Source organism: Dipteris shenzhenensis, chromosome 14, assembly GCF_047967505.1.
Source record: "Dipteris shenzhenensis isolate YYH24624 ecotype China chromosome 14, Dip_SZ_1.0, whole genome shotgun sequence".
NCBI classification, from domain to species: Eukaryota; Viridiplantae; Streptophyta; class Polypodiopsida; order Gleicheniales; family Dipteridaceae; genus Dipteris; species Dipteris shenzhenensis.
Genome location: NC_141609.1, coordinates 43,435,564 through 43,457,723, shown reverse-complemented (window position 1 = coordinate 43,457,723; position 22,160 = coordinate 43,435,564). Strand labels below are relative to the sequence as shown.

The following is a 22,160-nucleotide window of genomic DNA, read 5'->3' as shown; positions in this document are numbered from 1 at the left end:
TACCAAAATTTAGTCGGATTTTCCTTAGCATTCAAGTGGGGAACACAAATGCAGAATTGTGGCAAATTTCCTTGATCTTTGAAATAATGGTTGAACCAAGGTGATTTCACGGTTTTTAAGTTAAGATGTGTAATTGCAATGTTTTTGCTCCATTTAGCACTACAATAGTATGAAATCATAAAGCTCTCACATTCACCTCTAGAATGCATAACCAATGCAAGGATTATCATTGCTATTCATGATATAAATGATAACAACTATTGCTTTGTTTAGACACCACAACAGTGGAAAGCATTGGTAAGGCATTGTGATTTTTAGAGGAGAAATTGACAACTACCCTCAACTCGAATCTAACAATAGAAAATGTCCATACAAAAGCTTTCAATTAATTCACTTTTTCAATGTCCATGGAAAACCTTTGAGTTAATTCTCTTGTAATTTACTCCTTTGTATGGACGGAAAACAAACAACAAGCAAGACTTCACACTAAATAAAATCTGCTTAAACATGATAGGCAAACAAAAACAATTTGCAGTTCATAATAATTGAACAAGTCTACGAATTCATAAGCCTTATTACTGCCTTGCTAACGAGATTGTGTGATTCATATTGAGAACAATTTGGGCTACACTGTTATGACATCTTCGTTTATGCGTGAGACTTACATTTGTTTTATCCCTTAGGTCAAGCTTACTTGTTTATGAATGATTTGGTTTTTATTGTGACATACAACTTTATGCACATTTGCAATGGAAGCTAATATATGTGGGATCGGTTGAGGATGAAAATACGACCAATTCTAGAGAGCGTCCTCGTGGGTCCTGTGAATGTGGCAAATTATCATTTTGTGTTTCAGGTGCAAACTACTCACAGCCAACCTTTGAGTCTAGGGCTTTGCTTCACTCCAACTGCTTTAGACATTCATGGGCATGGTTAATGATCAACGTACATTCGACTCCCCAAACTCTTTAAAAAAAAAAAGATTTCTTTCAGCAAATGAAGCACAAATCCACAAGTCCAAAAATGACACACATAAGAAATAAACTAAACAACAATATTGCATTGTCTGTTAAATATGAATGGTTGTCCCAAAAAATCTCACGCTCATGAAAAACTAAACGTAACATTTGGTTGACTAATTCTTCATCACAACTTGAAGAGTTACTCCACAAAATACTACAACAAACCTCCAAACAATCAGCCAAACTGTTGCTTCTAATTTTCTACTGCTTTCACACTGTAAACATAATCATCAAAACACAGCATAGCTTCTTTCCACTTGTTATACGTGCAACAATAGTGGCAAAACATAGACTTGCATCCACCACAATATTTGAAACGGAAGGTTAGCACACTATTGTTAATGAAAAGAAAAGCAAAACAGAGTATCAACACCTTCAGCGGATGCTTCCTGAGCTGTTGCTTGGAAAGCCTTGCGAAGAGAACGCTTAATATTCTTGGAAATAGGAGAATTCTTAAGCAACTCAAACTACTTAGGAGGCTTACTTCCACTTGAAAACATGAGCGACAAACTAAACCTTGATGGAAAAGTCTTCCCTTCGAACTTGTTGTCAGTGTTTGCCTTTGAATATGCATTCACAAATATTACTACTAGGATTTCACAAGTCTTATGAGCAATGACCCTGAACCTTTGCACGCGACAATACCTTTCATTAAGGACATCGCGTCGTCCTCTATTTGCAGCACACCCTTCCCCATATATTAGAAATCAATTTCGCAAAGTAAAGTCGAATTAGAAGAGCGAATGAAGAATTCAGAAAGATGAATAAAGAAGAATCAAACCCCTTTGGAAAGTATCGTTACCTATGTCCATGGACATAGGAGAGCCTTCAGGTGCAGTAGCAGATCCTCCTTCTACACGGTGATCACTAATCGAATCTCCCACGCCCTCATAGTCGGCCATATCGAAATGCAAACGAACAAAAACACACAGAATCACTACTCCATGGGCGGCGAACACCTTCGTTGCTTTTATATACAATCGAAAGTAGAACCACCTCCCTTGCTACAGCCTTGCATGCATAAGAGATCTCTTGCATTGATACCCTCTCGTCCACTCCATACGCCTCTCACAAGAAGAGCAAATACCATCTTGAAGGAGATTCTGCAGAATTCTTCGTGCGCTATCATTCCATAGTCTAACTCAATACTCTCTAATAAGAGAGCACGAATTGTCAATGAAAACATGAAGAATACCACCAAAAGCTCGCGATTGCAAAAGAAGTTCCAACCATACACGTTAATTGAGCACTAAACTCAGAGAATCATAGGAGTTAGAGAATCATAGAGAACTTAACCAATTTGCAATTAGGCGGCTAACATTCATGGAGTGAAAAATGTGGACCAATCCCTTAAAAACCCACAAAATGAGGCACATGAAAATACACAATAAATATTTTTCCCATCTCCCAAACACAATCTTTAACCTATTAACCATAGACACCAAAAAAAAAAGGGAGAGGACATGTGGCAGCTTGGAGGAGAAGAGCCTACCACGTGTCACAAGAAGGAGCTCTTGGATGAAGGCTTGGAGCAGCTTTAGGGGCAAGGAGGAGATAGAAGGTCAATGGAATGGAGGAGATGGAAGGTCACCTTCGGGAAAAAGGAGGAGATGGAAGGTTAATGGAATGAAAGGAGGAGATGGAAGGTCTCTGAGCCATGGGTTAGGACTTAGCCAAAATTTAAGAATCAAAGATCCACCTTCACATGGGGAGTGGTTGAGGATGGTCACGCATCTTTGGTGGTGCAAAGCACTTCTTCACTAAGGCCTATCTATGGTGGCTAAAAAAGAGAGCCCACAACCAATCACAAAAACCTCAAGTTTTTTTTTGAAATCTATTTTTAGCTTTCCCACCTCTGTGCTAGGGTTATCAGTAGAGAAAGAGAGAGAGAGTCTCACACACTTCAAGGGATCAGCTACCCAGTCTCCCTTGGGATCGACCTCCCTTCAGAGAAGCTGTGCGTCCACTGCGAAGGCGAGAGAATGAGTTGTTGATGAATTTGCGGTCTCGAAAGCCAACTGGGAGAAGCAACCGAAGATGATGAAGAAGGTAAACTAGAACGTAGACTCTGGGATAAAGCACCAGGAACCCTTACAGCCGCAGCGTCACTGGAATTGTAATACGTTTCAGTTCAAGGTATGAGAACTTCTCAATCCTTAACCCTTCCATTCCTGCTGTCAGTTCATTTGCATTTCCACTGGCTGCATTACGTATGATTTCAACGCTATATCTAAATCAAGCATTTCTAACTTTCAAAAGTGCTGCCAGAAAGAAAATTCATCACCTAAATGCATGAAGCTGGAATTTGAGCGCAACGCGAACAGCTTTGAATCGAAGCTATCACCTATCAATCTGAACCATACGAGCGAGGCAACCGGCTAAAATCGAGTTAAAATGACCGTCTTGAATAATTTGGAGTAACAACTAGATGATTAGACTTTGTTGTCCCATGTTTTGTTATCAAAGCGTTTGTCTTCTATCTGTTGGAGCAAATATTATGGACTTCCCTGTGATCCTCCCAATTGTTCATAGCGTCAAATTTTGTCCCTTCCTTCTAGTGCTAGCGCTCAGATTGCGCTCACTTCAGTCATGGCGCTATCAAGGTGGATGCATTCATGTAAGGGCTTTTTGTGTTGCTTGAAATGTGGGTTGGTTTGTCTGCCTCATTCAATCCCAGCATCTATCCAATTCCGTTCTTTGAGATTGCAGTTTTGATTAAGAGAGAGAAATGAAGGGACAGCCAAGATATGTTTTGGTAGTCTAGTTGAAATCATAAGTTTGTTCCTTGCCTGACGGTTCTTTGCATCTCTTATTTGCATGGTTCTGCCACAATTGTTTAGACATTCATGCTGCTGCTAAAACCCTGGTGTGTATGGATCTAAATGTGATGTAGTTATCATCTTGCTTGGGGTTACTGATCTAGCAGCCAGAAGAGTAGGTTTTAGAAAATATGAGTTTGGATCATGATTTGCTGTAATGAAGGGGGGGAAATATGCCAAATTATTGGGCATAGAGGGGGCCAACATGGATACTACAGAGGGCACTATGTAAGTCACGGTGGTACTCCATGTACACACGATTTGATCTGAGACTTCTTAATCTATTCATGCCATCCTATCCAAACCGTGCAGTCTCTCTAACCACCCCCCTTCTCTCTCTCTCTCTCTCTCTTACACACACACACACACACACACACACACACATATTTTTGGGATAGGTCCAAAAACAATGTAGCATAGCCTCCGTGAAATGTGAACAGTAGGGCATGCTAAGAATCTATATGCTTGGTAACGAATAAAGATCCCACCGGTAATGCCCAATGAAAGAGCGCCACATGAAGCTTACTGCCCTAGATGCAATGAAGACAAACCTTCCACCAGGCTAGAGGCTTATGAAGATACTAGAAATGATTCCCATAGTCTTGGATCCATGATGGTAGAAAGTAACAAATGATTAGCCTTCTGGGCAGAAAGATCTGCAAAGGAAAAAGAAAAGTAACCTGGAAGTGCTCGATCCAAGAGAGGAAGACTATTGTGTAAACAGGTGAGGTATAGGCTGAAAAGGTTGCAGCATAGAAGAGCGAACACCAAATGCAAACCCAGACAAAAGTGTCTTCTAGCCCGAGGAAAAAGATGAGTGCAGACCATATCATCCACCGCATCATCCATTGTAACCCCCAAGCGATGCAAAAAAGCTGAAGATGAGCTAAAGGGGAATCAAACATGCAACTTCAATGCAAAACTCTGCAAAAGGATGGTGTTGCCAGGATCTGGAAGTCAATTTGATCAATGCAAATAAGCCAAAAGCTGCTGCCAATCATGAATCAGGCGAGTAAAAAAGTGACAGCTTGGAATATGAGCCTGCAAGTGCTCAAAAATAACACTAGAGCTGACAGGAATCCAATGGCCAAAAGAATCTGTATGGAGAGAGACAACCATACAGGAAAGCATAAGAGCCCAGGGCTGACAACATTCCAAAAAGGAGATTAATAGCGTGGCCATGCGAGCTAACATATGAGTGTGTGTGTTAAGAATGTTCAAACCCCCATGCATCCTCGACGAACGAACATAATTCTATTGAGAAGACGGAACACCTTACGATCATGCCATGTGCACCAAAGGCATTCAATAACCTTAGAGATAAATTCTTAAATATCCAGAGAAGACCAAGGAAGAAGTGGCAAATAAAACTGCACATATGCCATAAGAACGGACTGCACAATCCAAAGGTGAACATGCAGTGGCCAAGTAGACAATTTCTAGTAATCCAGCTTACAAAAAAGCTTTTGTAGAACCCAAAGTCTCTTCCCTCTCTCTCCCTCCCCCTCTCCCTCTCTCTCTCACACACACACACACACACTTGTTTTTTTTTGGGTTGAAAAGAGTTATTTTTATATTACAAGAGTCACAATTTCAAAGCAGGATGTGCTCAAGTACATCAAGAGAAGATTTCAAGATATGACAAATATACATCATGATCAAAAGTCCATGTTTGCAAGCAATCAAAAAAGATTGCTGCAAAGAGTGCCTGAAGAAGGAGTATAGGGGAAAAAGGGGTCACCAAAGACTCAATGATTTCTATCTTTCCAGAGAGTCCATAGTGCCCAATACTGAACCCATACAAAAAACAAATCAAAACCTTGTCGGTGTGGGTGAATCCCAAATAACCAGAAAGATTTTTCAAAAGTTGCAGTGGGAAATCTAGTTTGTAAACATTGGCGGAGCAATCCTAAAAAGTCACGAGTGTGAGAGTAATGCCAAAGAAGATGAGGCTCTGACTCTTGTGAAGCCAAGCATCTATGACAAACAGGAGGAGAAACATGTTTGCGTAACAAAAACTGTCTAGATGGAAGAACTCCTAGCAATATTCTCCAGAGAAAAACCTGTGTCGAAGAGGAATTTTAGATTTCCAAATCCCGCGCAATCTTCGTCGCCACCATTTTGCGGGATGATTCATATGCCAAAGGTTGTTTGCCCGTTGCGAAACCCAAGGCAAGGGCTGAAGAACCTTAGACAAAGAAGAAATTGTTATGTGAGACAACTTCAAGGGATGACATGCCGACCATGGCAAATGAAGCGTCCAATCTTCTGAATTTCCAAAGGAGGTATTGGAATATAAGGTTGAAGCATATGAGTAATAAGATACCAAACAGGATGGTAATGCATGCCAAGACAATTTTGCAGCAGCCTGAGGAAATGAAAGAGGGATCCCATCATCATGAATCACATCTGCAATAGAATGGATCCCCTTAATAATCAGAAAATAAGAATGTCGAGGCTCTTGCAAAGCCAGTGAGATAGAATATATTTCCAGTTGATCAACATTTTGGAGATCAGTGGGCAGCCTTTGATTTTTCCCTCAATAGAACCTAAAATGAAATCCCAAGGAGTGACCAAAGGCAGGGGTAGTCGGTTGAGAGAGCAAATGACGCATCATGGCAGCCCATGGCTGAGAACCTTGCATAAATTTCAGCATCATTTTGCCTTTATGAGCAAGAATATGTACATGAATATCTAGAATATTAAGTCCTCCATGCATCTTGGGAGGACATAAATGCTGCACCGAAAGTAACCGTAAGCTTTTTTTGCGGTGTTTAGAGCGCCAAAAGGCTTCCATAACTAGAGAGATGAAGGCTGAAAGATGCCCTTTGTTGAACATGATCAAGGGCAAATAAAACTGAATGTATGCCATAAGAATGGATTGAACCAATCCGTAGCCTGACATGCAAAGGCCATGTGGCAAGTTTTTAGTATTCAAGTTTCTTCTTCAATTTTGCCCAAACCCAATCAGATTGTTGTCGACGAGTAATCATCCAACCAAGAGGATAGCCCAAGTGACGAACCAGTTGATTTGGTTGAACAATTTCCCTAGGCCATAAGAGAGAATGCCATTCCTTGGAATGCAAAGGTAACAATTTAAATTTCTGAAAATTAACATGAAGTCCAGCAGCCAAAGCAAAAAGAGAGAGTGCTTGTATGAGAGAGGATAAATCCTGCGGAGTATTCCTTGGAGTCAAAAAAGAATCATCAGCATATGCTTGAGCAATCAGCGTACCACTGCCAGGAATGTCCAAACCATGAAGTCTATCTATTGCCACGAGATAATCCATATACTGAAGCATGGGATGGATAGCAATAGCATAAAACAATGCACTAAGTGGACAGCCTTGACGAATTGAGCACCGGGGAGTCCATGCTTCAGAAATATCTGCCGAGAGTATGCAAGCAGTGTTACTATCATTGTAAAGCCAATAACCAATGTAAAAGCGGCAGATAGAATTGGACATGAGCCATAGCAATTCTGAGGCGAACATGCAGAGGCCATGTAGATAATTTCCAGTAATCCAATTTCTTATAAAGCTTCTCAGACACCCATCCCATTTGCTGTTTAATAGTAATATTCCAGCCCATAGGATAGCCCAAATGCCTGACAATTTGATCTGGAGGCAAAATTTGACCAGGCCAAAGAAGCGAATGCCAATCGCAAGCTTTCAAGGGCAAAAGCTTAGATTTATCAAAATTAATATGCAGACCAGCAGCCAATCCAAAATCAGAAAGAGTTCTCATGAGAAGCCTAAGTTCAGCAGGATTATTTTGCGGCATGAAAAAAGGATCATCAGCATACGCGTGTGCCAAAAAAGATTGAGCTCCAGGTAGTTGAGACCATGCAGCTGTCCCAAATCAGTGAGATAATCCATATATAACAACAGTGGATGTGTAGCAATGGCATATAACAAAACACTGAAGGGGCAACCTTGCCGCACAGATCTGAACAAAGTCCAAGGCCTAGACAAGTGTCTGCAAAGTATGCATTGAGCAGTGGAAGCCGAATATAAAAGATAGATGACATGGATCATTTTAGATTCAAAACCCAGTGAACAGTATCAAAAGCTTTTGCAACATCCACTTGCATAATTAAAACATCCTGTGAGGTATATTTTGCATATTCTATTGCAATCAGGGCATTGGAAATATTGTGATTGATCTGCATCTGAGGTACAAACCCATATTGCCTTGGATGCAATTCATGATGCAAAATCCCCTTAACTCTCTAATCATCTTAGCAAGGAGCTTATAAATGACAGGCATCAGAGTGATTGGCCTCCAATCAGAGAGTTTCACACAAACGTTTCTTGGGGACCAATTTCACCATGCCATGCTTCCAAGCACAAGGAAGGTGCTGCTTCTGCCAGGCCAAATTAATTATTTTCAGAAGAATATCTTTCAACTTAACCCCAGACTGCCACAAAAAATTCCACTGTTAAACCATCCCAGCCTGAAGATTTACCTTTTGCCAAATGTCATCAAGTTCAGTGGCTGAAAAAGTCTTTTCAAGAGCTGCAGAAACATCAGAAGTCATGATTGGAGTGACACAATCCAGAAATCTGCACCGCGCTTGTAACTGATCAGAAGAAGACAAAGGCTGAGAGAAAATGTGTTTGAAATGCTGCACACAGGCATCTTCCAGTTGAGATTGAGAGTGAGTCCAGCAACCATCCTGATTTTTAATTCTTTGAATTGATTGTCTCTGTCTTCCTGCATGCAAACTCTTGAAAAAAGATTTGGAAGAACAGCCTTTATCCAACAACGGCTTAACCTTGGCTCTAACTTGCCATTTACAAAGCTTTCTTTAGTCAAAAAATTCTGAGCTGCGGAAAGAGTATCTAACTCATTAGAAGTGAGATGTCGGTCATGACTAATATGAGAGGCATTGACACTGATGCTGATCCCAGAGTCTTTTTTGTCGTAATTCAGCCATATGCCATAATCCTTAATGATTAACTGAACACGACAAACGAAACTCTCCCATGCATAATCCACATCCTCATAAGCATGCAACCGAAGAGGGCGGATAGCAAGTAAGATAGCTTCTTGAAATTGCTTGTGTCTTGAAATTGCTTGTGTGAAAGTTCATGTGAAGCATTCTAACACTTGACGGCTGCAAATCATCTATTGTGTGGGCAAAACATAACTCCAGCCATAAGGGAGCATGATCCGACAGTTGAAGAGTATACTCAACCCACAAATTACAGGTGAAAGCATCAAACTGTTGAGCATTCAATAAATACCATCTGTCCAATCTCGCCCAGTAATTGGATAATGCATTATGATGATACATGAAGCCCAATGTTTGAGGTTAAGAAACTTTCCACAAATCCTCTGCATCAAGAGTAGTCTGCATATTCTCCCATGTCCCAAATTCACAGGGTATCATATGAGATTTATGAGTAGTGTTATCCTGTGGATGAGGAGAGTTATTAAAGTCCCCACATTAGAAGACATTAGACTTTCAAGGATAGTGACTGATAGCATCCCACATCTGTGCACGCAAAGCTGAAGTTTGAGAAGCATACACAGAAGCAAACTCATAGATATCCTCATCAACCAGGCATTGTATCACCATCCATTTGCCATGTTGATCATTAAAAGCCAGCAAAGGATACAAGTCATGTTTGACTAAGATGCATACCCCAAAAAAACTCAAAGTGCCTGCATAGAGAATGCCATATCCTGCAAAGTGTCCTTGCTGTCCAACCATATCATGCTGATTATGTTCTTGCAAACAAACTCCATCTGGATGCATAGTATGTACATAACGCCAAAGTAGCCTCCATTTATTTACATTGCAGAGGCCTTGAACATTGTTAGAAAGACATTTCAAAGCTGTATACATATGTACAAGAAATGTGAGAAAGCATCAAGTCACTGCCATGTCCTCTGCCTCCTATTGAGACCCATGCTCATAAGGAGGAGCAGCATCAGCTAAATCAAGGATTGGAATACCTTTTTTGAGGACATCTGTCCATAATCTAGTGGCAGGGGAAACCTGAGCACTAGAAGCCTGCCCAAGAGTGGGAGAAGAGGCATCCCAATGTTTGGATTGCAAAGGTCTCTCACTTAAAGAAATAACCTTTTTAGGTTGCTGCCAGCCTTCATTCTCTGAAGTATATCCTTTAGCTTCTCTTTACCTTTGTCCTTTGCCTTTGTAGGAGTGTTTACCTTTATCAAATGCTCATTTGCTGATTTAGATGCCTTATCTAGAGTAGTATTGGTTGAAATGTTGGGAAGCTGCTCTCCATTGCGAGGCAAAGGCTGAGCATTATTTTGAGGCATAGCTGAGGTCTGTGAAGAACAGTAGGGCACTCTGATGCCAGGTGACCAAACTTGTGGCATGCGAAGCAAGCTCCTACAAAAGCCCCCCCACTTCAACTCAAAATATCTCTCTCCCATCTGAACCTCCTCCACCTCAACTGCAATGGAAGGAGGTGTAGGCTTGTCAGTGTCCCATAAAATGTAAAATCTATTGCGATAGCCAGTAGGTCTAGGAGGACATATCACTTGCCCCAAAGATGCAGCCAGTCAAAAATCAACCAATCCCACCCATACAGGGCAATGGTGCCTGATCAAATTCTGATAGTCTTTATTTGGAGACCAAGGTAAAACATGTACCATTTGTCTGCCATAAAACAAAGGGCAGAATTCCAATAACTTCTGCTTGTAAGTGACATAAGCAAGACGCCCTTGGAGGCAAAATATATTCCCTCAACAAAACATCCACCCAACAAGGCCTTTATCCACTGCGCTACATCATTAGCAGCAGGGATTCTTCCTGGAAAAAACAAAATTACAGCAGTCTGTGATAGCTTTTTCAGAGGATTTACCAATGAAGGAAGCTTCAGTTTGTACTTGACTTCCGGAACAGGTTTGTTCCATGCCTGCCTACTCTGGAAAAATTCCTCATGAAGCGTGTCAAAGACATAGCGTGCATCCAGATTATCCTCTGCAGGAGCTTCTGTAAGTCTTCGCTTGGGATCAAGAGAGTGATTCCTGTGCGAATAATGCTTGAGTTGAGGATGAGAATCCATCACAGAAGAGGTGGAGGAGGAGAACTGAAGCGTAGTAGAGGATATGGACAGCGTAAGGGGTATCCACACACCTGCGCGCGTGCGCACACACACACACTCACTCACTCACTCTCACTCACTGCAGAAAAGCAATATGCCAACCAATAGGATAACCGAAATGGCGCACCACTTGATCAGGAGGGAGAAAGAGGCCAGGCCACAAAAGGCAATGCCATTTGCGCTCACACAAAGGCAAAGGTTTTGAATTACTGAAATTCACTTTCAACCTACCTGCGAGACCAAATAAAATCTAGTGCCTGCATAAGATGCCTAACAACTACTTCAGAGTTCAGCACAAAGGAAAAAGAATTATCAACTAAGCTTGGCTTACAAAATGTGTGCCTTCAGGAAACTCAATACGAAACAGTGCTGAGACACCGAGGCATCTGAGTAGCAATTGCAAACAACGGCGCACTAAGAGGACAACCTTGACGAACAGAATGGCCCAAGGTTCATGAACAAGAAAGGGCATCAAATAACAACAAGCTGTGCCATCTTCATAATGCCAGTAAACCACCTTTTGCATCTTGGGACCAAAGCCCAACTGTTGCATAATAGCTGAGATAAAATCCCATCTGATAGTGTTAAAGGCTTTTTGAATATCGACTTCCCTAATTAGAACATCCTGCTGGGTATACTGGCATATATAAGCATTTGCAATATTGTCCATGATCTGCCTACAAGGCACAAAGCCATACTGAGCAAGGTGCAAGCCCATATATAAGAAATGCGATATGTGCAGAACCAACATATTAGAAACCAGTTTGTATACGACAGGCATCAATGTGATTGGCCGCTAATCCAACAAATATTAGCATAGGGTTTTTTTTGGAGTCAAACACAGCAATCTCTTTTTCCACAGCAAAGGCATAGTGGCAGAGAGCCAAGCATTATCATCATGTGCAATAGAACATGACTGAGCTGATCTGGCCATCCCTACCCGGGGATTTTGAGCGCCCCAACTTAGACAATGCCGCTTTTAATTCTTTTTTTTCCCCTTTTTGTTTTTGTGTTGCATTGAAATTGGAAGTGCCAACAATGCTCCCATACGGGGTGACCAAGATAAAGCCCTAAGCTGCCCCTGGGGCTTGAACTCAGGACTGGAACTCAAACACCCACACGTTTGAGCCACTTTTATTTCTTGATCCGTAAAAGGCAGCTCCGATTCATGTGTATCCTCCTGGGAGAGAATTGGTCGAACTTTGCGAAAGAAAACATTATTGGCATCAACCTTTATAGGTAAAGGGAAGGAGGGGTTGCAAACATGGTAGAATTGTATTGTTGCACTGTTGCCTATTCATTGTCTTGAAACAATCGTGCCGATATAGAGAATGCTTCTGGCGACATTTTCGTAGTTTCCGTTTATCTTTCTCAGCCAAGCAATGAAGGGCTGCTTGAAAAGTAGATTGGTCATCCATGGACAATTAGTGCTGCTGCGCTACAGAAGTAAAGTGCTGCATCATAGCCTTTGTGTCTACCACTTTGCAATGCAGATTCCTGTGGCCATAATTTTTTTATTTTTCTCATTTACTCTTTTATTAAAAAGTACATATTTTTTCCTTTGTTCTATAAAAAGTTTAATATGTAAGATTGGAGATATTCTAATCTTAAGACCCTGCATACCCAATGAGAAACAGTCCTATGGCTAGTCCACATTGACAGAAGCATGCAAAACAAGTCTACAAATGAGAGCCTTGACCACAACTTGAAAGGTACGATGCTTTAGATTAAAAAAAATCACCAATAAAAGCCTTTTGCATAGCGGCTACACATCATGCACTGGTAGACCAAACTGCAAGGTCATGGAAATAGGAAAATGATAAGATAAGTGCAAAGTATAATCCAAATGCATCTCACCCCTAAAATCGTCAAACTGTGCTGCATGCAGACCATCGATCCAAGCGGGCCCAATACTGAGTGAATGCATTATGGTGGAATGTGTATCCAACATTATCACGCATATGGTGGAATGTGAATCCAACATTATGAGGCACAACACGCTGCCATAAGTCACAAGCATGCAAATTGTTAGACACATATGAAAGCATTACTCCTCAAGGGAATTCTGCCAAACGATGCCGCAATCCAGCCCGAACCGCAAAAGTAGAAGATGCATACATTGAAGCAAATTCATAAGTATTGCCATTTATGATGCATCTAACAATGAGGTAACGAGCATTGTTGTCGTTATATACCATTTGCGGTTGCAAGTCATGATGAATCAGCATGGCAACCCTTGAAAAGGAAGCACGGCCGGCTTAAAGATGTGAAAACCCGCAAAGAAGTCTTCACAGCCCAAAGAGAGTTGATTTTGTTCTTGCAAACAAACAATATGTGAAGATTATACATAAGGCACTTGATTGATATCATAGTTGCCAGCCGAAACGGAAACGGCAGAAATGCCAGAAATGGAGTTTTCAGCCCGAGCTGAAACGGGGAAACGAGAAACGGCAATATAGTACAATTTATGTGTAAAAATTAAATTTTTATACATAATACAATTATGAATATAGTGCTTAAAGTGACAAATTATGCTACTTAGCATCTGCTTAGTGCTATTAAGTCATGACTTATGCAGCATGCATGATGCTTCAAGAATCAAGTACCAACATCTATGAGTATCCTCAAGGAGGTCGGAGGGACTATGAGGAGAGTGAAGAGGGTAGAGGAGAGTAGAGGGTAGTGGAGAGGGTAGAAGAGAGTGGAGGGCGGAGGAGAGGTAGGAGAGTGGAGGGTAGAGGAGAGTGGAGAGTAGGATAGAGCAGGGTAGGGTAGAGGAGAGGAGAGTAGGATAGAGGAGGGTAGAGGAGAGTGGAGGGTAGAGCAAGCTGCAATAGGCAGGTAGGTGGATAGAGGGTAGAAGCATGCGGGAGTGGCGAAAAGAGGCAACACATACAAAACGGTGCAAAAAACCCGTAGTTAGGGTTTTCCCAAAAAACAAGGAAACGAAAAATCGGGGATGTGAGTTGGCAGATGACATGGCTGTTTTTTTGGATGCCACGCCACAAACACTCACTTCATTTAGGACAGCTTTGGATTTATTTTGCACTGTAGCAGGGGCTCATATTAATTGGAATAAATCCAATGGTTTTCCATTTTTCTTGCATCCTACATCCATTCTGCATGACCTGTCATGTGGTTTGACGCACCTGAGTCAACATACCACACATCATTACTTTCTTCTACACTTGTCATAGAATTGGTCATGTGTTGCACCATAAACAAATGTCGGTTGTTTTCGTTTCCATTTCCGTTTTTGACGGCTGAAAACATCGTTTCTTGCAACTATAATTGGTATGTACACATTTACAAACAAAGAAACCTTCATGGCCCGCTAAAGAGTGTTGATTGTGTTCTTGCAAACATGCAATGTGTAGCTTATGAATAGTTGTCATGTGCATGGACCATATTTGACGTGGGCTTTAGGTGAATAAGACTAGCCCAGGAAGCTTGGGGCTAGGTAGGCGATTCTCAGGTTGAGTTGCGAGGGCACAAATAGATTAGGGGGTGCAAGTTAGAGTAAGTCTAGTTCTTTCTTGCCAGTCTTGATCTAGGATCATGTCGCGGACGTGTGTCTGCTGCCTAACGTAGCCCCCGACCCAGCAGTAGTTCCAAGGCCCTTGGGCATCGGTTGGTGGTGTGGGATGCCAAATTGATTAGCTCATGGCTCAAAGGGGATGCTCAGTTTTTCCTTGCGGACGCCCTAGTTTGGTGGTGCATCCTTCTATATTGTTTCTGTGGTTGTTTCTTTGTGCTTGTTTTGTCGAGGATTTTAGGAGCTCTGGGTCATGTCAGTTGGTATCACAACCAACTTCCGAAGCGAATTTATGTAGAAGGAATCGTTGGCTAGGGTATTCTCTAAGTATGTAGAAAAATTCACATTTTGCCACAAGCTCAACTAAAATCCTTTGTTAGGGTCTGGAGGAATTTCTTTTTGATAAAGGATGGTAGATTTCCTGCAAGATGACTCTGATTGTTAGGGAGGCTTGAGAGAAAATCAGCCAAGAATCGTGGAAAGGAGTCCATCAGCTTTGAAATCGTTAGTTGCTGCGCATAGACTAGTAGAGCTACGGTTTCACTTTGTGAAGCGATCGCAATTTAGGAAAGGGTACAGGCTGAATCGCAGCTAATCCTTGCTTTTGGGCTATATCTGGCTGAGAGTCCCTGAGAAAAAAGCAAGAGCTTTTGACAGCTTTCAGGGAAAAGCACCCTAAAAGCTGTGCTTTCCAAAAGCAGTTGGCTTTTGGAAGAAAGCAATGTGTTTTGGCCAAAAAGTAGTAGCTTTTTGAGGCAAGATTTTTTAAAAAGCAGTGTCTTTTGAGGAAAGCCATGCTTTCTAAAAGCAACTAGCTTTGGCAGGAAAGCACAACGCTCCAAAAGCACAAGCTTTAGGGCCATGGAATACAAGATTATGTGGAAGGATAGATTAAGCTTCAAAGAGAGTTTTCGGACTTTCTTATGAACTCAAGAGAGAGTTCTTAGAGGAAGGGGAGTATGTCATGAGCATGGACCGTATCTCACGTGGGCTTCAGGTGCACAAGACTAGCCTAGAAAGCCTAGGGAGACTTGGAGCTAGGCAGGCAATTCTCGGATTGAGTTGCGAGGGCACATATGTATTAGGGTTTTGCTATTTTTGGCGTAGTCAATTGAAATCCACCTAGGAGGCACCTTCTCTACATCATAATAGTTGTAGGAGAGTCTCTTGTGGATGAAGGTGCTGTGCTAAGAGCATAGATTGTCCTATTTCTGACCCGATGTTCACAAAATCCAAACATACCTTCAAGCTCATGTGATACAAAGGTTAAACTTTCAACCCCTATAAGTTCTTGTGGAGTTACTAATTGATCCTCAACACCCAATAATCCTTTAGTGTACCAAGGTGAAGAACTAGGTGAACTCTCACATTTGGAGGCAATTATGGTTCATATGCAAGGTGTCCAATTCTTCTTCTAATCCGAAATGGACCACAGGATTTGGGGGATAATTTATGACCTTACCAGATTCTTTGGGAACTCGTGAAAGTACCTTGTTCCTTTAGAAAACTCTCATGGGGAACAAGTTCTATTAGAATAAAATCTTTCCCTGTCTTGGGCACTGCTAATAGACTCTTTGGCAAACTGCAACATCTCTTGCATATCTTCCAAAATGATATTGCCGCATCATTCTTGAATCCAACCATTATGGGTGACTACATAAGCATAAAAGGACCGAATCCTATACTTGAATGATTTGGCACTATTGTATGCAAAATTCAATCATGGGTAAGAACTCTTCCCATGAAGACTGTCTCTTGGAAACATGTGCACGGAGCATATCTTCCAAAACTTGGTTTACTACTTCAGTTTGGCCATCAGATTATGCGTGTTTAGAGGAACTCAAACTAAGTGTGGTATCTAATAAGTGTCCATAAATCACTTGTAAATTTAGAATCCCTATCGTTGACTATCTCCTCTGGCAAACTATACAGGCAAAATAACTGGTCAACAAACTGTTGAGCCAATTGACTTGCTGTAACAATTGATCTAGTAGGTAAAAATCTAGCCATCTTTGTCAAACGATCTACTGTAACCCATATGGCATCTGACCCTTGCGTGTTCTTGGCAAACACGTGATAAAATCCATGGCAATACTTTCCCATTTATTACTGGGAATTTGCAAATGGCTGTAATAAACCCCCCATCTGTAGGCACTTGACAAATTCGCCAACGTACTACATAGTTTGTACAAAATTCCAAGGCCAATAGAAAGTATGCTTCAGTAGAGATAGTGTCTTGTGTACCATGATTCGGAGATCCAATAAATCTTGTACACAAATCTTTTCATTTCGCAATAGCAAACCATTCCAAATCACCCACTGACTTCTTGTTGCCTATATCCTAGGTACACAAATATTTTCATTTCGGAACAGCAAACCATTTCCGAATCACCCACTGACCTCCTGTTGCTTGTATTCTAGGTGGCAAAATCCTTGAGTCTTGGTCAATCATGGCGCTCCCATCTTGGACCTTTTGCTAGTATAAACTAAAGTGACTATCAGTGGCGCAAAGCCTTGTAAAGGATTGGAATAGGTCAGAGGATATCTCGGTGAATGACATAGCATTCAGTATCTTAATCCAACTTAGAGCATCAGCTACACTATTTAAGAAACCTTTCCAATACCGGATTTAAAATTTGAAATCTTGCATTAACTCTGCCCATCTAGCCTTTTTTCACCTCAAATCAGTCCCATCACACACATATTTGATTAGTTGATGATTAGCCAAATCTGGAACCATGCAGATAGTGCCTCCAAACCTTAAGAGCATACACCATTGGATAAAGTTCCTTTTCTAGCGTTGGCCACCGACATTGAGTGTCATCTAGCTTTTTGCTCTCAAAAGCAACTAGCCTCAATTGCGTAATCACTCACATCAGCCTCCAAAGCATAAGGTCGAGTACGATCGGGCAATGCTAGAATGGGTGCCTTCTTGACACAAACTTTCAATGTGTCAAAAGGCTTGTTGAATTCTTCATTCCAAGTGATAGGCTGATTGGACTGACGTCCACGACCTTTTAATATATTGGTCAAGGGAACAATGATTTTAGAATAATCCTATACTGATTTCTTAAAAAAGTTAGTGAATCCTAGGAAAGACCAAAGGTTGTTTCACAGTCTGAGGTATCGGCTGATCCAAAACCTTTTGAATACGATCTAGATCAATGTTGACGCCTTCCCGTGAAATCTTATGTCCTAAGTATATGATCTCCTTCGTAAATAAGTCACATTTACTCATCTTGGCATACAAGTGATTCTCTCGCAGTAAACCCAAGACAATCCAAAGATGACCAATATGGTCCTCAAATGTTGTGTTGTAAACCAAGATGTCATCCAAAAACAAACCGACAAACTTGCCCAAATAATCTCGCAGTAAGTTGTTTATCATTTGTTGGAAGGTTACAAGAGCATTGGTCAATCCAAAAGGTAATACGAGAAACTCGCAATGAGCATACCTAGTTCAAAAGGTCGTCCTTTTTAGATGTTTAATAGTCAATCAATCTTAGTGAAATTTCAAATACTTTACTTCCGCCAATTTGTCTATTGTCATCAGATCTAGGGAGAGGATACTTATTCTTAATTGTCACATTATTCAATCGTATATGATCAACATACATTCTTCATGTATTATCTTTTTTCTTTCTTAACAAGACAGGGGCACCCCAGGGTGATCTTCAAGTCCTGCATTTGCTTAGCCAACTCATCCTTTCTAAAGAGCTCATCCTATAAGGTGGAATACACTACGTTCGCAAATACTTATGAGTCTCCTTAAACAACACCGACTAGGGCATTGTACCATGGATTCGAATCGGACTTGTGTTCGAATGCCATTTGACCTCTATCCACTTCTTGTCCTCTTGTGACTAGAGGTCAAGTAATGAGGTTTTGTTGGCCATACCAAGCATTTGAAACATGAACGCCTTATGCAAGAAATTGTCTACAGTTCTTGCACTGCATTTATGAATCATTATTGGATATCTTATTTCCATTTATTATGATCATATGTTTATTGACCACACTTGTGAGTTTTCTTTGTGTGAGTTATTGTGACAAGACTTCACACCCCGGCCAAATGTAATTTCAAATCGTGTATGCACGGTTATTCACAATTCAGTGATGTTAAGGGTCATGAATGAAGGGGTATCCTTCTTCATGTGCGAGTGCATTCTTCTCTCCGCATTGCATTCATCTGCATCTTATTCCCACCTTGCATGTAGGTCAACGTAGAAATAAATTGTCCCACGAGAGTGCTCTTCCCATTGGAGGGCTGATACTATCTCTTTTTTGCATCATCGCATATATGAGTATGTATCGAAACAGTTCAGCTCGTAACAGCATAGGCAACCAACGGGGGAGCTATTGTACCCAACAATTTGTGTGAGCCCCAACGACTAAAAGAGCTGAGCCTTCACACTTTGATAGCCATATGGGCTAGCATGCAGGGCCCTTCACAGGCAGCCTCTTCTAGGAGGACTGTATTTCTTCGAGTTTGGAGGGGTTCTCCCCTTTCTCGGAGGTTGCTACCAGATTGAGATGGCACTATCAGCCCCAATCCTTTCTTTTTGGCTCTTGAGCTTTTCATGCATTGTATGGTGTATCCTGTATTCCCGTATGGAGCTTGCTCTAACGGTTTTCTTTAATACTTAATAGAAGTCTCTTTTTTGCCAAAAAAAAAAAAAGAGCTGAGCCAGCAAGGTGTGCAAATTCTATTATGCCAAGGTGCTAGTTAGAATTCCGTCTGGACCTGCTTCACGACTCTCAATTAGGGAGCAATTTAGAGACGCCACTATGATTCTCGTGTTAATAACCTTCAGGCTTGTATTTGTCACCACCGTAAAGTATATTGTATGCATTCATTGTGGATGTCCGTAAATTAACAACCAAGGACTATGCAGTTGAGAGATTGTAAGGGTTGTAACCTCTCAATTTTGGAGAGTCGCATCCAGAGGTGCTGGGCCACACCTCAAATGTCTTCACAAGATGGGACTCCAAACCCTGGAGGTGGAATTCTTTGAATTTGGGGGATTGTTCTATTTTCTGTACAACATGAACGGGAGGACTATTGTGGCACACTGCCCGCTTCATATATGGCTTTACCGGCAATCCTTAACCGAAAGCATAGGAGAAAAGACCCCTTGAAGTTTTACCCTCTATCTGTTTTTATTGTTGTCTCTTGTGAAAGAAAGGTAGAACGTTCAAAAAAGAAAGCAATCAAAATGGAAGCAATCAAGGAATTCTAGGTAATACTCTTTATACTTTGTTGCATAGCATATAGGTGATATTATATTGTTTCTGGTTTTTGTCTGCAGGCAATGTCTTATGAGAATGTCGTGGGGGGTAAGCTTAACCTCAAAGGAAAGGCTTTGGATGTAAAATCAGGTGTTAAAAAAAAGAGGAAGAAAGACAAGCTGCACCTTCAGCAACTTCCTGTCATTACTGATGATGACACTTCTGCCGGCCTGGTGGCAGATGGCACCGAAATTGTTTCACAGGAAGTAGGTGACAGCGAGCATGCAGGGGGTGATACAGTGAGGCCACCTTTGGAGGACCATCGTACCCCTGCTGAGAAGAGGTATCATGAACAGAAACTAAAGCTAGAAGCACGTCGCCTTGCCAAAACAGCAAGCAAATCGCATAGGGAGCGTATTGAAGGGTTTAATCAGTATCTTGCAAATCTCAGTGAGCATTATGATATCCCTAAGGTGGGACCTGGTTGATTCTTGAGCGACAATTGCTGCAATGAATGGCTGTGGCCTTGTATTTACCATATTTGGTAATCAGTGAATGAGGAACTTCTAGGCTCAGAAACTTTTTCTTTTGATATTGCAATCATACTGGAAGGTCAGGTAACTCAGATTGGGACACATCATTGTATATGTGAATTGTGTGTCACAAAGATGCAATCAGGGATGTACATTGAATTTATCAGAACCTTATAATGTGGGATTGTATTAATTATGTAGGGAATACTTTCCTCCATCTGTTTGAATGCTTTTGAGCACAATGAGTATGGTGTACCATACCAGGTTTGAAAGTGAAGGCTTTCAGTGACTCTTTTGCATGCCTGTTTTGCAGAATTATCATCATTTTGATTTTCGTTTGATTTTTCGCCCAGATATATTAAATGCGGATTCGTCTTTTTCACCTTGCCAATGTCGGCGTTTCTCATTTGAGATTTTTTTATTTGAAAAAATCCATTCATACTGCATGCAAAGTGATTAATTTAATGAGCATGTTTGGGACAGCCCGGGCCATAGTGTCATTTCAATCCTGTTGAAGGACAGGCAAACAACCAAGTCAATGCTTGGTACCTCAAACGTCAACTTTGGCCACTGATGAAACGCCTGACTCTGGGTTGGCCTATGTTGCCAACAGGCTAGTTTTCCATTGAGGTGGATGGTTGGGGTGCTATGTGAGCAATTGGTAGCAGTAGTAAATGAATCATCTGGGGCAGTGAAGCTGAGCTATTGCAACATTGAGTGGTCATTTACTAGAGGCAAACAGCCCACTATTTTGCGCAGCGGCAGCATCAGGCGTAGATGATGTTCATATGTCCATTAATAGCAGTAGACCACGCTTCCAATTGGAAACAGTTCCTGTGATGTAGGAGCACACCCCCCCACTTATAGAGCAGCCAGTTTGGAAATGGGTCTAGGAGCTATACCGGTTCAGTAGATAGTTGTCAGTTTCGGTGAGCTCTATTATCAGCATTGGGGGGCAGCCCTCACAGCAGCACCAGATCAGCATAAGTGCACTGTCATGGACGAGCTTGTGTGTAGTGCACACAAGCAGCCAGCAGACTTAGCGGAGCAGATAGCAGCTTCCAGTGTTGGAACCTGAAATTTTTTACATGTTGACCTCCATAGAGGATATGTCTTTTCTTCCAGTGCCCCTTAATTCATTGAGCTCTTGGTAAATTGCTGCAACTTAAGCCTTCTTATGGACTTTAAAAGGGAGAAAGAGTCTAAGGAAATCAAGAGAGAGCTTGGAGATAGAGGGAGTGGAATGAGCAGGAAATGGGAAGACTAAGGAATGTAGTATCCCCACCTCCAAAACTAAGTTCCGATACTAATGATGTGCACTTCGACTAAAACACTCACTCAAAGATGCACACAAGAACCAAAATTGACTAATTCTATTCAGAGATACACAAGAAGTGCAACTCTATTATTACTCAAATTGACTCATGTATTGCAGTAGGAGCTCAACTTCTATTTTAACCCTTTTGTTGAAGTGAGGGATCACTAATATAGGCTCCCCACGGTTGGTAGGAATCTCCTCCACAAGATGCCACCATTTATCTCCCTACCCCTAAAGCCTAGCAATCAGGGTTAAGTGAATATTTGAAGTCCACCCACGAGACCCCTTTGGTGAGGAGGATGTAGAGTGAAAGATAAGCTCCATTTCGTTTGAAGGAAGCAAGCAGATCTGATAGTAGGATTTGCCATTTCGTTTGAAGGAAGCAAGCAAAGCTAATAGTAGGATTTGAAGTAGGATATGAGAAATTCTCCTGGTTTCCACTCACCAAGTCATGGAGTACCTATCATAATGTTGGTGTGACTTGAATCATCATGATAGCCACGTGGCAAAGCCTCCATTACAAGGGGGTCCATTGAAGGACCTTCAGCGAGATAATTGAGCCTTCTAATCTTGGATTAGTTTATTATAGTTGGTCCAATGATATGAGAAATTCTCCTGG

The 22,160-nt window shown here is 41.4% G+C and overlaps 1 protein-coding gene across 2 annotated transcripts; it reads left to right on the top strand.

Moving 5' to 3' along the window:
• Positions 1-2,879: 2,879 nt before the first annotated feature.
• Positions 2,880-20,481, top strand: LOC147894677 (7-dehydrocholesterol reductase-like protein). Of its 2 annotated transcripts, XM_087384681.1 has the most exons (3): positions 2,880-3,158; positions 3,291-3,410; positions 19,771-20,481. In XM_087384681.1, the coding sequence occupies exon 3, from the start codon at positions 19,774-19,776 to the stop codon at positions 20,176-20,178; it is 405 nt and encodes a 134-aa protein (XP_087240807.1). In that variant the 5' UTR covers positions 2,880-3,158; positions 3,291-3,410; positions 19,771-19,773; the 3' UTR covers positions 20,179-20,481. The 2 variants fall into 2 exon arrangements, with proteins under 2 accessions (XP_087240807.1, XP_087240806.1); XM_087384680.1 differs by lacking the exon at positions 3,291-3,410 and having other exon boundaries at positions 19,771-20,474.
• Positions 20,482-22,160: the final 1,679 nt, after the last annotated feature.